This window comes from Anolis carolinensis, chromosome 6 (assembly GCF_035594765.1).
Source record: "Anolis carolinensis isolate JA03-04 chromosome 6, rAnoCar3.1.pri, whole genome shotgun sequence".
Lineage (NCBI taxonomy): Eukaryota > Metazoa > Chordata > Lepidosauria > Squamata > Dactyloidae > Anolis > Anolis carolinensis.
The window spans coordinates 88081914-88099156 of NC_085846.1; the positions used below are offsets into that span (position 1 = coordinate 88081914).

General features: G+C 37.2%; 1 protein-coding gene across 6 annotated transcripts in view; it reads left to right on the top strand.

Moving 5' to 3' along the window:
* Positions 1 to 15680, top strand: part of dgkb (diacylglycerol kinase beta) — a 328171-nt gene extending 312491 nt beyond the window's left edge. For all 6 annotated transcript variants that reach the window (XM_008112613.3, XM_062984283.1, XM_062984284.1 and 3 more), the window contains 3 exons: positions 2508 to 2628; positions 5526 to 5586; positions 12287 to 15680. In XM_008112613.3, coding sequence (XP_008110820.1) covers positions 2508 to 2628; positions 5526 to 5586; positions 12287 to 12394 — 290 coding nt within the window. In that variant the 3' untranslated portion in view covers positions 12395 to 15680. The remainder of the gene's footprint in view (positions 1 to 2507; positions 2629 to 5525; positions 5587 to 12286) is intronic.
* Positions 15681 to 17243: the final 1563 nt, after the last annotated feature.

Below are 17243 nucleotides of genomic sequence, written 5' to 3' on the forward strand. Positions count from 1 at the left end.
TATAGAAGTCATGTGCCTCCCCAAACTACAAGCCTCATAGTTTTCTAGTGAATCAATTCCACTGATTCATTGGGTCTACTCTGGTTGGGACTAACAATGAGATCCATACCATAACATTCCACTATCAGTATTACTTTCCCCTCTTATTTCAAGGGTGGGCACCATCCAGTGTTCAGAAGGCAGTGCCACATTGCTTTGGCTGTCATTTTGGGCAACTGGAATTGAGGTTGAATCATTCTTGGTTAAATTTTTGCCTTTGGAGGTTCTGTTTTAGAATGAGGAAAACAGTTGTTGTGAAATTATGAAATGGAGGAGGAACAGGTGAAAACCTATGGTTAAGTGGGCACAAAATTTTGACAAACAAATACCAATGGAACAATGGAAATGAGTCTGAACAAAGAGTTTGAAACTTACACTGTGTAATGACTTGAAAGATTATTTTAATAAAATTGTGTATAGTTGGTACTTGACACCAGAAAGTATTGCTAAGATGTATAAAAATAGTTGTAGTGAGTGTTGGAAGTGCGGGGAAATGGTGGGTACTTTTTATCATATGCGGTGGTCATGTAAAAAGGCCCATAAATACTGGGCACAAATATATATGATTTTAGAAGAAATTGTTAAAGTGAAATTTGAAATGAAACCTGAACTCATTGCTTGGGCTATTAGATGAACTCGACAGAAAACGTGGAAGGTTATTGCTATACATGATAACAGCAGCAGGAATTACATATGCTCAAATATGGTAAGACTCAATGATTCCGTCTCAAGATGATTGGCTAATGAAAATAAGAAAACGTGCAGAAATGGATAAACGTACTACATTGATTGAGAAATCTCTTGCTAACTTTAAGGAAGACTGGGGCCCATTTATTGTGTTCCTCCAGCAAATATGGGACCAAATCTCCATACCATGCTTTTTGGACTAGAAGTGTGTTATGTGGGGAAAGGATGTACCAACAGTTCCTGTGCCGTCGCGCCTGGGGCTGTAAACTCTTAGTGAAAGAGGCATGGACGTGACATCTTTCCCCAGGGGATTGCTTCTTGCCCTCCTTTAGGGAAACTGGAACTCCCAAGGACCAAAACACTGTAGATAACTCAAAAACTGGGTTTATTGTTCACAAAGGGGGTAAAAGAAAATATACATTACAGTCTTTGATTGTTTAAGTCCGTGGAGCTTTTCCAGACCCCTCTTTCTCTGGCTGTGAATGCCGGAGCAAACTCAGCCTCAGTCCAATGACCTATATCTGAAGACAGAGTCTTCCTCTGTTGCCAAAGGACTGATGTGAAGGCACTTGAGACTCCTCAACATTGTTCAGGTTGGCCCTGAACCTGAAGTGTGAGTCCCAAGGGTAAGAACCTCAGAATTGGTGCTGAGAGGTAATTTTTCAAGGGCTTTCAGAGCCAAGTCTCTCTCTCACGTCCATCTGGTAGAGAGCTTGCTGGTGGAATGAAAAGGAGGAAACACAGTCCTACTCCAGGAAGAGGTGGAGCCAAACAGTTTAGCTGAGTGAGCAATATAACAGGTACAAACAACATTGATTGACAGATAGAAATAACCAATCCAACTACATTTACAGGGTAAGGGCAAAATCAGGCATGATACAATTCAAATCTTGCAACTTATAGTTCAACATATAGATGGCGCCACTCGCGCCGTCACAGTTCCTTTTTACTAAAGGGTATAGAAAACTGAGAGAAGATAACCATCAGATAGAGAATGTAAAGCCCTTAGATTAGATAATGTAAATTGTTTCTAGTTTGTAATTATTGGATTTTTTAATGTTTAGTATATAGTAGTATTGTTCTAGAAAAAATATTTTTAATATTTTCTTGTTGATGTTGTTTTGTTTTTTATACGTTTGTATATAAAATTTGTTTTAATCTGTCTTAATAAAAAATTAATCATAAAAAATAGAATGGGGAACTGAAATAGTTACATCAGTCATTCAAGAGTATGTTTTTTTTCCATCCCCAAATGCTGGACTTTCATGTTGTGTATTTAGGGGTGTTATGAGTCCCAAGGATCCCCCCCCACACACACATTATTCAAAGAAATGTTGTGTGTAATTGCAAGAGTCTGTATATTAAGAGATATTTGGGAAATTTGTAAGCTGAAGGATGAAGGGCTAAAACAGACATGGAGAAAAAACAGGAGCCAAAGTGTAGTTTTCATCTGAATACCAAAAACAAGTTTTCTAAATTTTAGTTTTACACTAACTATATTAAAGAATTTTAACTTGACTCTGAAGCCAAAACTAAAGATTACAGGGAATACACAACTGTCTGCTTTTCTCCTCCTCTTCTCCCTCTGTTCCATGCAATTTTCATAATTAAAAACATGTTTTGCATTGCACATTTTTATTATTAGATGTTAACTGAGAGGATGCAGAAAATGAAACAGATAGCTCTTTTCAATTGCATCTACAATTTCTCTGACTTCTACTTCTGGACTAAGAACTGTTTGTTTTTGTTGGTTTTTTGTTTTTTGTTTTTGTTTTTTTCAGATCTTAGTGATCAGTTGGTAGAAGTGGTTGGTTTGGAGGGTGCCATGGAGATGGGCCAAATATACACTGGATTGAAAAGTGCTGGGAAACGTCTTGCTCAATGTTCATCTGTTATTATCAGGTACGAAAGTATGTTTATCTTACTACATAAATGGAAAAGTGCTAACAATGGTCAGCAAAGCAGTTGTGAGCTTATAGTATGGGGTCCTCAAACTATGGCCCGCAGGCCGGATGCAACCCTCAAAGGTCATTTACCTAGCCCCACCTTAAACTTTATACTTAGGGTTACCCTAAACCTGAAACAACTTGAAGGGATACAACAACAATCATAATTCACTTGACTATCTCATCAGCCAAAAGCAGACCCACACTTCCCATTGAAATACTGGTAAGTTTATGTTGATCAAATTTGTTCTTCATTTTAAATATTGTATTGTTGCTTCATATATTTTTTGCACTACAAAAATATGAATTTGTTCATTTTTTTTTCAAACTATAGTCGCCCCCCCCCCCCCCCAGTCTTAGAGACCATGAACTGGCTTATAACTAACTCATATAATCCAGTTCAAAGCAAACAATGTAGATTATCTACTTTGGTACTCTGATTATATGGCAGTGTAAAAGGGGTCGTAAATTCTTCCTATTATTATTACTTTTATTTATACCCCACTTTATCTCTTCTGAAGAGAAGTCAAAGCAGCTTAACATAAAAGCATCAGCATAACCATTTAAAATGTATAAATATGTAAAATAGGATTAAATATAAACAGTATTAAAAATTTCCAATTAAAAACCATTAAAACAAATTCAAAGTTAAAAACCACAGCACACCCTGAATTGATCTTTAAAAACTTCATCTTTAAAGGCCTGTCTAAATAAAAAGGTTGTACCCTGCCGCTGGAAAGAAAGCAGGGAGGGGGCCATTCTGTCTTTCCTGGGCAGGGAGTTTCTGAGTCAAGTGGCAGCCGCTGAGAAGGCCCTCTCTCTCGTTCCCACCAACTGAGCTTAAGATGGAGGTAGGAACCAGAGAAGGGCCTCTCCTGAAGATCTCAGGGCCCAGGCAGGTTCATACAAGGGGTTGCAGTTGGCCAAATGGCCTGGACCTGAACTATCTAGGTCATAAGGTCATAACCAGTACTTTGAATTTTGCACAGAAACAGACAGGTAGCCAATGGAGCTGCTACAACAGGGAGGTTGATGTTACCTGCAGCCAGCCCTAGTTAGCAACCTGGCTGCAGCTCTTTGGACCAGCTGAAATTTCTGAGCACCAAATAGAGTGTGTTACAGTAATCCAGACAGGATGTAACTAAGGCATGTACCACCATGGCCAGATCTGGCTTCTCAAGGAACAGGTGCGGTTAGTGCACAAATTTTAATTGTGCAAAGGCCCTCCTGGCTACCACCGATATCTGGGCCTCCAGGTTCAGCGCTGAGTCTAGGAAGACCTCCAAACTGCAAACCTGTATCTTCAGGTAACCTCATCCAGCACAGACTGAATCCCTATTCCCTGGTCTGCCTTCCGACTGACCAAGAGTACCTCTGTCTTGTCTGAATTAAGTTTCTATTTGTTTGCCCTCATCTAGTCCATTACTGATGACAGGCACTGGTTTAGGATCAGGACAGCTTCCTTGGCATTAGATGAAAAGGAGTTTTAGAGCTGGGTGTCTTCTGCATATAGGTGGCACCGTACTCCAAAACTCCGATGACCTCTGCCAGCAGTTTTATGTATATGTTAAACAGCATGGGGAACAAAATGGAACCACTGAAGAACAGTGCCTCCCAGTCCCATCCTAGCGAGACGACTCAGAAGGATCCTATGGTCAATGATATTGAAAGATGCTGAGAGGTCCAGGAGAACCGACAGGGACACATTTTCCCTGTCTAGCTCTCTTCATAGGTTTTTTGTACTTCTGAAAGCCCCCATATTTACTTAAAGTTGTTGAAATCTTTTTGTGCATGCATTGGTTCTCTTTTGGCTTCATTATATAGGCCAAAAGTAAATTCATTGTCCTTGTTATTGTATGGGATTTAAAAAATTTTAATGTTTGAGAGATTGATCACTCTGTTTTCAATCTTCTTGAAACTGGGTGCAAAATCCCAACAGCATGGAATAGGTGGTGGTGAAACATGTCCAATCAGAACATGGTAAAGACTTTCAACTTGAGCCTCTGAAGGTTACTATCATGAAGGCTTTACTATAGGGAGGGAGACAGAAGAGCCACATGCAGGGAAGAGACTGACTAGTGACTTGCACCACCTAATGTCAGGTGCAAGCACAACAGTGTCTTTGTGCACCAAATGCGCACAGCATCCCCCTTTGTTCATTTGCCAGGGAGGGCAATTGTGTCTGCAGTTGCCGAAGCCAGCCATTCTTCAATCCACTTTCTCAATGTTTTCAAAGAGGTACTGGTTCACAGTTATTGTGTCCCTTTCAAGTCTGAAATGGTTTGAAGATGAACCTGTCACAGGGTTTTCTTGGCACAATTTGTTCAATAAAAGCTTCCTTTTGCCTTCCTCTGAGGCTGACTCAAGATGGTGTGATTTGTTCAAACCCACCCAATGGATTTTCATGGCAAAGTAGGAATTAGACGTCCACAGTCGTAATCCAGCAGTCAAACCCCTACATCACACTGGCTCCCTGACTAACAGTAGGAAGATATATTGAAGCAATTCTGTTCACTTCAAAGGTTGGCTGAGGCCAGAATTGGTTGCCTGTCAATGTTTGACTGACAGTGTTTGAAAGTGAGGTATGTTGTCACTGGTTATGTTACTTGGGTGAATTTGGGAGTTGCAAATGGTAACTTTTTCAAGCTGTCTTTCCAGATCAGTGCATTGTGATGAGGGTAAAGTACCTTTCTAAATTTAGTAGGGCAGGCCTTAAAATGGCACTTGTGGTTCTTTGTGATGCATGCACAACAGAGGACATTTCCAGATGGAATGAGGCAGTGTGTTTTCTACTTAGAAGAGACACTTTGTTTTCTTTGGACACTACTTTTTTCTTTACTTGTTTTCCTTTAGGACCAGCAAGGCTCTGCCAATGCAGGTTGATGGGGAACCATGGATGCAAACACCTTGCACAGTAAGTATAACAAATAACATTGGTGAGACAAATTAGAGTATCATAAAGACATTTGCTATTTGTATGACATGAAATATATTATCTCCTCAATATTTCAGAATCCTTTCACACTGCAAAATTATAGAGCTGTGATTCCACTGTAACTGCAATAATTTCATCCTATGAATTACTAGGATTTGTAGTTTAAAATTCTCTACTAGAGAGTTATAGTGTCTCACCAAGCAGCAAATGCCAGGATTCCATAGAATGGAACGGAGTTAAGTACCCAAAATGTGAATAAACAGAGCAAACCTTTCTGGTGAATAATGTATGCCATTCAAGATGACAGAAAGGTTTCCGTGCAGCTTTCAGTGGATTTTGGCTCTCATGCCATTGTGGAAGTGCATCCTATCTGGGATTCAATGCAAGCAAAAGTCTATTCACAATCCAGGTCTTTTCTACGCAAAGCAAAAAACACATTTTGGTGTACAAAATGAAGAAAATAAAATTTATCTCCCAGAAACACGGAAACCACACAAAAAAGTCCCAAATCTCAAAGATTCTCTACATGGAGGAACTATTCTCATTGTGTTTTTTCAGCACACAGGAAGCCAACTTTTTCTACTCCCAATTTGATGTTTTAAAACATCCCCTCCCTGTAAATATCAGGAAAAGATGGATAAATAGGCATGTGTTCCTAAGACAATGTAGAATCATAGAGTTGGAAGAGATCTCATGGGCTATCCAGTCCTACCCGCTGCCAAGAAGCGGTAAATCGCATTCGAAGCACCCCCGACAGATGGCCATATGTTATTTCAGTGCTGCTGAACTAATGGCATCTCCTGAAAAAATGAAAATAAATGCTTGTGTAAAAATTGATGTAAATATACCCTCCAGAAAGGGAATTGTAACTATGATATGGTTCTAAAAAGGTAAAAGTCTATATGAAGTGTGCCTAGACATTATAAGGTTTGTATAAGCTGTGCCATTTAAAACAGCATGTGTATTTGTGTTAAAATTAATGCATAATAGTTATAAAGCTACAACCCATAGTACTGCCTTATTTTATGATAAACTAAGCTTACAGAAATACTTAACGGGGGGTATGAATGTTTCTCTGACTAACCTAGCTATGGTGGGAGTTAAGAGCCCAGAATCTGAAAACCCTGTAAATTGTTCACCTCCAAGGTAAAGAATATGCCAATACGTGATTGATCTTAGCTGGTTATGCTCATTGCAGTCCTTTAGTTTTATGGTCATGTGGCCTCTTCAAATTAAAATTGAAATGGCAGAGAACAATAGAAAGGAAATAAAGGTACATTTTCTCAGTTTAGCTAGTATGCATGATGTAATATGCATAGAAACACAAAATAAATCCACTTACTCATAGTAACATAAGAAAGCTTCTCTGATTGACAGCACATTGTCAGCCTCTCATAGATTAACAAGAGGAGGATGGATAAATGACATTGCAAATCACAATATAGATTACGCTACATACGTTCATGAGTTTCAGGGACACCTATGGTACATGGGCACAGTGTGTGCTGAAATGGACCTCTTCTATCTGCCTGGAGGTGTTCCTGTAGGTAGAACATTGAGTTTCTTGAGGATAAGCTTCTAAACTGAGATCAGTGGAAATACCATAACTAGTTAGAACTCTGCTTCTACTTAATAGCATCATGTTTGATAACCCAAACAGATATTTCATGACGTTATTCAACCCATTTTCCTATCTAAAATTTTAGCTGCTTCAAAGCTCAAAGGAATAGTTGCAAATCTGAGCAGAGTTAAAAGAGATCCCTGTGTGATGTGGTCACTTTTAATCATATGAACTTGAGTTTCCTTTGCATATGGGATACTAACTCTTGGCTCCTGTGTTTTAGGGAGCTCTTTGGTGAGCCCAGTTAATCGTGACAAAATTTCATGACTCTGGCACAGTTCCTGATACAATCCACTCACCTTCACAAATCATAGTGGCTCAGAAGTGATGGGATCTATCCATGATCCTAGGAAGAATGCTATAGAGTAGAAGAAATATCTAACTACATATAAACAGTTAATGTACAAACTTGTCTATATCTTACTTAACTTTGTAAGAACGTCTCTTATTTGCATACATTTGAAGCTTGACACTACTGAGTAGGCAGGTATTATTTGGATATGCCTCCCACTATAGTGTGCATAGATTATTTTTGTTTACCTATGCACATATTTTTCATAATTACACAACAGGTTTTTCTTAATCATCTTTGTATAATTGACAATGCAATTTGCTGCATGTGTGCTTTCTGCACCTTTGACAACTGTGCTGAGATGTAATCACCTATCTTTCCAGTTCAGAATGTTAAGAAAAGAATTAGTTGTGACTAATTGCCAATTAATTTACAGTGGTTTAAGGTTGGGGGAGGGGCAAAACAATTGCACCTACTAATTAAATTTAAAATATTCCAAAGTGTCATCTTTTGGTGTCTATGGAATACATAATTTTCAGTTTGGTTCTTTGCTGGATCCTGTAACAACCCCAAGCTTGACAGCTTTATTAATTTAAAAACTCAACAATACCTATTAGTATAAAACATGAAAAATGCCATTAATCATTTATTTTAATTTTGCAGCTCTGTCGTTTTCTCGGTGTGTTTACAAATTATGATGACACGACTATGTTTTCCAATTTACCTCTGTGAAGGGGAAATGGATCAAACTATTTAGGAGTGACGCTAGAGTATATTATTACAGCTTAATTAATGCCAAACTAATTAGATTTAATTTCTGTTGATGCAAAGGCATTGCTAAGAAATTGTTTTAAGTGAACTGTCACAAAAATCTATATTTTAAAACTTTGGAATGGATCACAACGCAAGGGCAGCAATACACAGAGCGCAAATCAGGAGCGATGTTGGTGTGAGATAGATAGGTAGGTAGGTAGATAACGTTTTCTCTGCAAGAGTTGTTCAAAAGGGTGGGTTTTCAAACCCATTCTACAGAGTCATAGCTCAAAAGTACACTCCATTGAATTCCTTTATAAGGGGATATAAGATCAACATCTTAGCTATAGTGATCCTTGTAGGATACTACATATATACAGTCCCTGGTGTGTTCTACATCAGTTATTCCATGGAAAAATAAGTTAAGATGCCACGAGAGTTAGATAAATCACACTTATTCTGTTGAGATGTATGTATTTCTGTTTCTATTTGACTATAAAGTAAGTTCTCACCCTAAAAAGCAGACCATTCCCTGTTTTAATGAGCCTCTCTTCTTAGTGTACAGTTTTTTTGTTTCATTACTATTAGTGAATGACAAGTGAAGGATATTCGTTTTAGCTTGAAAATGTCAGGTATGCACTTTAAGAGATATATTTTTTGCCAATTTTAATGAGGTGGTGTTTCTTTTCGAAAGAAATACTCATTTGTGATGTGGATACTGTGCAGATGACAACTGATATTTAATAAGTGATGGTTCTTGTATTAGTCGTAGTTCACTAAAGAAAATGTCTCAGATAGCTTTTGAAAAACTGTTAACGTCACTAGCCTAAAGGCAAGATGTGACCTTTTTATTACATAATGAGAATCATTTATTATCTTACAATGTATCTTAAAGTCACAGACAAAATGCCACTTTGATAATTGCTTTCAATTAGCTTTGAGCATAGCATACATTCATAAAATGTCTTCTCTAATTTAGACTTGAATTAGAGAAAATTGGAGACATAATCTATGCTAAGGTTGTCTCATTTAAGGTGATTTCTAGTTTTATATCAAAGAAATCAAAGTGGGTAGCTATAAAGTACTCTTTTGCAGTGTTTTAAACAAGCCTTTCAATATTTGATTTGATTTTACTATCAATTAATTAACAAATTGGAATGCTACTTCATCATTTTTGACCTTTTTAGTGCATTAGATTTTGACTTTAATTTCTAGTGGTTATTTTGAAATGGAGCATTGAAGTTCATGTTAAGAGCAATGAACAATGTGATTAAGGGAAGTATAAATAAGACATGCTACTGTAATTAAGTGTCTATCTTTAATACATGATGTGTACAAAATTCATTATTACCCTTGCAACAGCAAATTGTATGAAAAACAGTTCCGACTCGCAGATTTGCCAAAGGTGGGATATAGCAGGTGACTGAGGGAGGAGATATCCACAGCTAGCAGTAGGAAAACATGTGGCACTTCACTTATAATTGTTTTGAACCTGTATGCAGTGAACCTGCTATTGAAAAGCCCTGAGTTCAGACACATAGTGGTCCTTGACATCCATAGTTCCTTAGATCAGAATATAAAGCTAATGTAATTCAACTTTAACCTGTACATAATAATCAAAGTACCCTTGATGTACAACATCAATATTTGGATGTTTTCAATTTGTAATACAGTATGGATACCTATATATAAAATGTCATAGGGAAGCAGCAGAGGTGCCAGTAAGCCTCAGCCTCCAGGCACACATTTTTTTCTACTTCCAGGATAGGAGAAGGTTGGAAGAGAGGATGGAGATGGCATGACCATATTTGTAGCTAAACCTTTACAGCAGTGACTGCAACTTCTCCACTTCTTCCACCACCACTAACCTTTAGCTGAAATGAGGTCTAGAGTAGCACACAGCAGCATTGGTGGCTGGTGACTATCTCCAACCTTGGCCAGGAGGGCATCCCCATTTTAAAAAGCTCCTCTTTCTTCTACCCTCTGCTTTCACCGAACACAGCCTGGATTTCAATGCCTTTTCTATACAAGTGTTCTGTGGATAGGAACCCAGCAATGGCAGCCATCCCCAGTGGCAGTGGTAGTGAGGCTGCCAGCCACGTGCTTCTGACTTCAAGGCATTCATTTGGCTAGAGACAGACTCATGAATCTGTGAAATGGGAGGAGGCATTGATTTCATCCATTTGACAGATCCTTGTGTGTGTCTCTTTCTCCAGCTTCACAAATACAATTCAGGTACATACATGTTGTAGCTCCAGATGTTTCAAATTTTGGAGCATTTAAGTTTTGGGAATTTTGGATTCTTAACCATATAGGAGCCATCTCAAATGTTACTGGATAATCTTGTAAACATCCAAAATGAAATGTTGCCACTCTTGACTCTACTACTTCATAATTATAATTACCCATGGTGTTTCAGAATTCACCTGGTATGGATGAAGCCAACAAGAATTAGGCCCTCTCAATAACTGGCCCATTGCTGTAGAACTATTATTGTTATTATTTCGGTGCCCTCGGTGGCTCAGTGGATTAAACCACTGAGCTGCTGAACGTGCTGACCAAAAGGTCAGCAGTTCGAATCCAGTGGGCAGGGTGAGCTCCCGTTGTTAGCCCCAGCTTCTGCCAACCTAGCAGTTCAAAAACATGCAAATGTGAGTAGATCAACAGCTACCCCTCTGGCGGAAAGGTAACGGCGCTCGATGCAGTCACACTGACCATATGACCTTGGAGATGTCTACAGACAATGCAGGTTCTTCGGCTTAGAAATGGAAATGCCTCCAGAGTCAGACATGACTGGACTTAAAGTAAGGGGAAAACCTTTATCTTTACCCTGTTATTATTTCAGAGATTTTTATGCCACTTTTCTCCAGAGTGGTCCCAAGGCGGCTCATATCATCTTTAAATATATATATATGGTAACATAAAACCCTTAACTAAAACAGATAATAAAAGTTCCAAAAATGCTCCTTAGCAACTTCCATATTATAAACAATGAGGTAAAAATCAATCTAAAATTCCCCATACAACCATCCTGAAGCATAAGCAACCCCCTTTCTGATTTTCATCCATTGGTTGACATTTTTATTCTAGCAGACTTCTACCATCCAAATGTTTTTTGCTTCGCATAAAGGCTATGTTTTATTTTGTACTTTTAATGTATTTTGGTTGTGTTTTATGATAACTGCATTTCAAAATGTTTTAAAGAAAGAATAAAGTATGTGTATATGAGATGAACAAATGATAAATACTACTGTGTGAACAGGGTTTTTTTTTTCTTTTTCTGATCATTAATGACCAAGTGAAAATTGGCTCATTTTATCTTTCCCAACCTGGCACTCTCCAGATTTTGATCTTGTTGTGTGCCTACAGCTATTTCTGATTTATGGTGATCCTAAAGCAAAGTGGATCCCAGTTCCTATCATCCTAGCCTGCATATTGTAGTTAAGCATATCTGCCTGACCTACAGTGAAATAAGCTTATAGAAAGAGAATCAACAATTTGAAATATGGTGCTGGAGGAGAGTTCTGCAGATACCCTGCACTGCCAAAAAGACACATAAATCAGTCCAAGAGCGAATACAGCTCAAACTCTACCTAGAAGTCAGGATGACTAAACTGAGACTGTCATGCTTTGAACATTTTATGAGAAGAAATTATTACTTTGAAAATATAGTACTTGGTAACTGAAAAGGCAGTCTGGAAAGAGAAAGACCACATAGGAGAGTAGACTCAATCGGGGAAGTGAAGGACCTAATTCTGCATGACCTGGGCAAGACTGTTGATGGTAGGATGACTTTCATTAAATTATAGGGTTGCCATAAGTCAGAGTTGTCTAGATGACAATGATAATAACATTTTCTATGTGTCAGGATGGGAAAGTCAGAGTTACACAGTACAGCATTTGGTGCCTTTCTTTTAAAAAAAAATTCAAAACGTTTATGAACTAGTAATAACAAAACTAGATGTCACTGCATCCTGCAATTATATAATATAACATTTTTTTTCTTTCACCAGATAAAAATTACTCACAAGAACCAAGCTCCAATGCTGATGGGGCCACCACCCAAAACTGGCCTCTTCTCTTCCATCATTAGCAGAACACGGAACCGCAGCAAAGAATAAGCTTCTTTTGTTAAATCCTTATAAAATCAAATTAATAGGGATTTGGAATATGTATGCTGGAAACCTTTCAGGGGGTTTAAAATGTTATCTACTGCATAATAATGGAACCTTGAAGAACAATTTCTGTGACTGAGCTAAAATAAAATGATACTATTAGAAGAATTTACGTTTTGCCAGAGTTTTGTAGGCCTTTTGCATGAATAAAGTTAATGTTTACATACAGTGATAAAGTATATTTTTGTTGCATGCATTGTCATTACTACTTTACTGAATAAATATATGCTGCAAAATACCAGGGGAAAATGCAATGCTGCTGGAGATATAATTGTCTTGGGATGTGACTCTCAATGTGCTTGCATCAGATTGGTCTTTCAGGTGACATATTAAACTCATTGGGCATCTTCTAAAGAAAGCACTCTGAGATGTATGGCAGCTTTGGTTTGATATTATTTCTGCTTAATGCTGATGAATGAATCATACTCCCATCATAGTATTGTCCAGTTGTCCTTTTTCTAATAGATCATGGAGGATCCCATCACTGCAAAATTAAAATATGAAAGATTAATTTAATTTAATTCATTGAAAATAAAAGTTAAAAATGAAAAACATCATTGGAGTGGGGAGGGTATTTATTTCAAAGTAAGAATATCTAATATTAGATAGTCTGCGTTTCACATTGTTGTCACACTTGCAACATATTTCTGATGTAGTGGGCCATTGCACACAATACAAGAAGTAATCTTGCATTTGTCACAATGTTGTTGCTCAACATGGAAATACATTCATTCCTGACCTCTGCTAAGTGTAAATGTGTGATATATGTGTTTCCACACAAGTGTCACATTTACATTTCAGTATTTTAAGTGTATACATAAAAGCCGCTCATACATGTAGAAATGGGCATCCAAGTGTAATATATGAAAACTGCAGTGACATCACCAGTCTTAGTAATATTTCAAACTTCTTGTAATTTTACATGGAAGCCTACAATGCAGCAAGTGTGCAGATAGGTGACGAAATCATAAAGCATATTTTCCTATCCCAAAACGTTTATGAAGGCTTCAAGGAAATACATTAATATATACATACATATACAATTCTGGATCATTTTTTTAAAAAATTGACAGTACCTAAATGCCTGCTGAAAAGAGGTGTGAAAAATCACAAATTATACTTTATATACTGTATGTCCATCTTTTGTTTATTTTGTAACGACTGCCCATCAATCAAAGATTGTTCAGCTCAGATAGGGCATGATGTTTGCATGGTATTGCCTATAGTTTTGTATCTATGTTACAAAAATTTGCTGTAACGATTAGGGACAATTTAGAAAGTGTTATTGTGTTTTGCTTCCAGGTACACTTTAGAATTTCTGCATGCACAGGGACATTGGATCAGAAAGATTAATTTATGACTACCATGTGGGTTTCCTCCCTCCCTCCCTCCCTCCCTCCCTCCTTCCTTCCTTCCATCCATCCATCCATCCATCCATCCATAAAGGCAAAGCCATCCAATCAAGTTTCTGTCTTTCTCTTTGCTGCCTTTTTCAATTAATTTTATTGCAAATATATGAGGAATGTGGAGGGGTACTAGAGCTGATATAGAACGGGGGCATTTTAACAGCTTTTGTCTTGTTTCATTGCTGTCTAATACTGAAAAGGTTTCTATGATGTTAAAAAAGAAAACAGAAATAAAAAATCCTTTCTAATCTAAAACAGAATGATGGAAAAGTGGATATACAGTGTTTTGAAACAAAGGAGATAGAAAAGTTGAGAAATGGAAAATAGAAAGCCTCAATAGTCTATAAAAGGCTGTCATCTTCAAATTTGGAAGAATTTGGCAATTGCATAAGCCTAGTCAATTTGTCCATCTCTAATTATTACAGTATTAAATTTCCTCTTCAAGTTTGGGAGGATCTGGCAATTATATAAATCTGATCAATTTGTTCATTTCTGCCAGAGCCATCATTTTTGTAATCCATAAATCTTTAGTGGAAATTTCTTTTTGTTTCTGTTAATCACCAATTAAAAAAACTCTTCTCTTGTTTGGCACATTTAGTCTATTTATATTTAAAGAAAGTATCCTCGAGGTCTTCATTCTTGAAATAGTAGATTCTTCATCATGTGGAGTGGCCTTCCACTGTAGTTGAACGTATCCTTTATCCATAATCTATTGAGGTTGCCATCTCTTCCTGACGTCCCAGATGTGCTCTTTCTCCTTTGTCCTCTGATCTTTCCTCTGGATCTAGTTCTTTTCCAAACCTCTCATAGAAATCTTGAGCCTTCATGACTTCTCTTTGCCTTCTTGAATCCAAGAACATCTTCTCTTATGAGTTCTCTTCATTTCTGGTCCCCTGAAAAATGCACTAACAGCATAGAAACAAGGCACATGTTTTGTGTAATTTAAGTGCCATTGTCTAATGATGCAAGCCAGGTCAGCCAACAATTTTTGTTGTTGTATATAAACCTTATGCATAAACATGTCCTTGGTTAGTAAAATGCCTCTGTGAAATTTTTGTTGGGCGTATCCAAGTTTAACCAATAAAACTTCAGGAAGGCACAAGCAAGACTTACTCTGAATTTAATCTAAAGTGATTTTTCTCTCTTTAATTGAGCTTTGGTTGTGTTTCATCTGTTCATGTTTTATTTTCTCCATCAAGAAATGTAGATTGCTTGCAATGCATGATTTATTAATACTCTACCTTTTAATCTATTCCATACGTTGCTAATGATTTTTCAAATCTCTTTTCCGATTGATGATTGATTAATTCACTCTTATGAAATGCAAAAGTTTATTCTTTTCGTTTGATATTTCTGTTGTGTGTGGAAGTATGCATGAACGTTAAATGCATTAGATGCAGTTTGATTTCATTATAGAATTTGGTTGATTTTTTTCCTGTATATAATTTGAGATGAATACAGAAGAATTAAATTGTTGGTAAAAGCAATGTACGTGAAAATTACTCATAGTGTTCAGTAAACATTAGCAGAGAAATACCTATGGATGTGATATTCAGCATTAGGCTAAGAAATTAGATGTCTGTTGCTCAAGCTAAAGCTGTATAATTTAACTATGTATGGGTTCAGTGATATCAACATATATGTCCAGTAGTGCAAGAAATATCATTCTCATGTAAGTGATATAAAATGTACACCTACATTTGATGCAGTGGCTACTTTGTATATTCATGATTCTAAGCCAAATATATCTTGTGCCTGTACCACATGACCTGTATATTGCTTTTATGGAATTCTGGTGACTGACAATAAATATTTTCACATGCTGATATAGTGTTCTTCCCATGTCATTCAGCTGTAAAGTCTTTTAACAGTTGTCTTTTAGTGTCTCCTATATGATAATTGCAATGACAAAATATCCCTGAAAACCATATGTACATTTTTCCAGTTTTCAGGAAAACAGCCCATAATTCTTTTCTGTATGGAAATAACTGCTTTTTTATAGCTTCTCCCCTCTGTGGTATCGACGAAACTGGTCCATGTTAGGATTAGTTCTGTCTATTGTCCTGTCTATTGTTTGAAAGGAAACAGTAGCCGTGATACTTTCCAAGACAAATCAGGACAAAGTCTCTTTAAATTGTATTGAGGAATTATCAGGATAAGACACAAGGGTGTACTCTCCTTGATCTCATGAGGATGGGGTTGAGAAAACAATAAAAATACCTTTGAATAGCAGTAGAGCTACATAGATTTACATTGAAGCTCTTCCTACTTTATTTCTAAGTCTAGGAAGAAAGTAAAACACAGTGGATAAAGATTATGAACATTTTGGCTCTTATCTGCCTCCTGGAGCTATTGTTGCCTTCTTGACCAACAGCTACACAAAGCATCTGCTCTCATAGAGGAAGGTAAGGGTCTAACCATATCTCCACTAAAGTTGGCTTTTACAAAGTAGTGAACTCACCATAATGAACGTTTGGGAACCAGGTTGATGGGATGGAAGAGTCAGCTCCATTTATGGTGACGCTATCATAAGGTTTTATTGGCAAGATATACTTGTAAGATACTGCTTTCCTCTAAGGCTGCAAGAGTGTAGCTTCCTCAAAGTTATTCTATGGCTGAGTTGTAATTAAAACTCTGCTCTCCAAAGAAAAAAGGAAGGAAGGTCGGAAAGAAGCAAGCAAGCATTGAAAAACTGCACCACACTGGTTCATTTCCCAAAGCTACAATCCAATTTATACATGGGAATAAAATACATTTGACAACAAGGCACATAATTTTGAGAACCTACCCTGTCATTAGGCAGAAGCAGGTGATGATATTTAGAATGGGAGGGGGGTGAAAGAGAGAAACATTTTAACAACAGGTGCTCCTGTTGCTAAATTTTAAACCAAAAATAATCAAATGAAACTGGCACTTTTTAGATTATTTACCTTATTTTAAAATGATGAAAGGTTCTTTCTTCTGTTTACAGGTTTCATTAGGTGATATTTCCTGGAATAATAGCTGAATCTCAATAAATATGACCCACAAGCAGAAATAGATTTCTTTTCTAAGCAGCAGAGACACCGTTCATCTCCTTTATTCTGAAATTGTCTCTAATACTATAGAGACCATTTTCCCTTTCTTTATGAATTTCTTTTGTGTGTTACAAGACACTTCCGGCATGCAGGCATTGCATATGTTTTCTTCCGATGAATCAGAGTTTACTAAAGATGCACCTTGGGAAGCTTTGCAGAAGTGACTCACATGAAAGAGTAAGCAGCAGTAACCACAGCATTTGGGTATTTACAGAAAAAACAACACCTGTGTTGATGATAGACTAGCACAATTCAATATTTACCAAGTGTTGCTATCAAATAAACACAGAGTGTTATTCTCAGAAGTTGCCA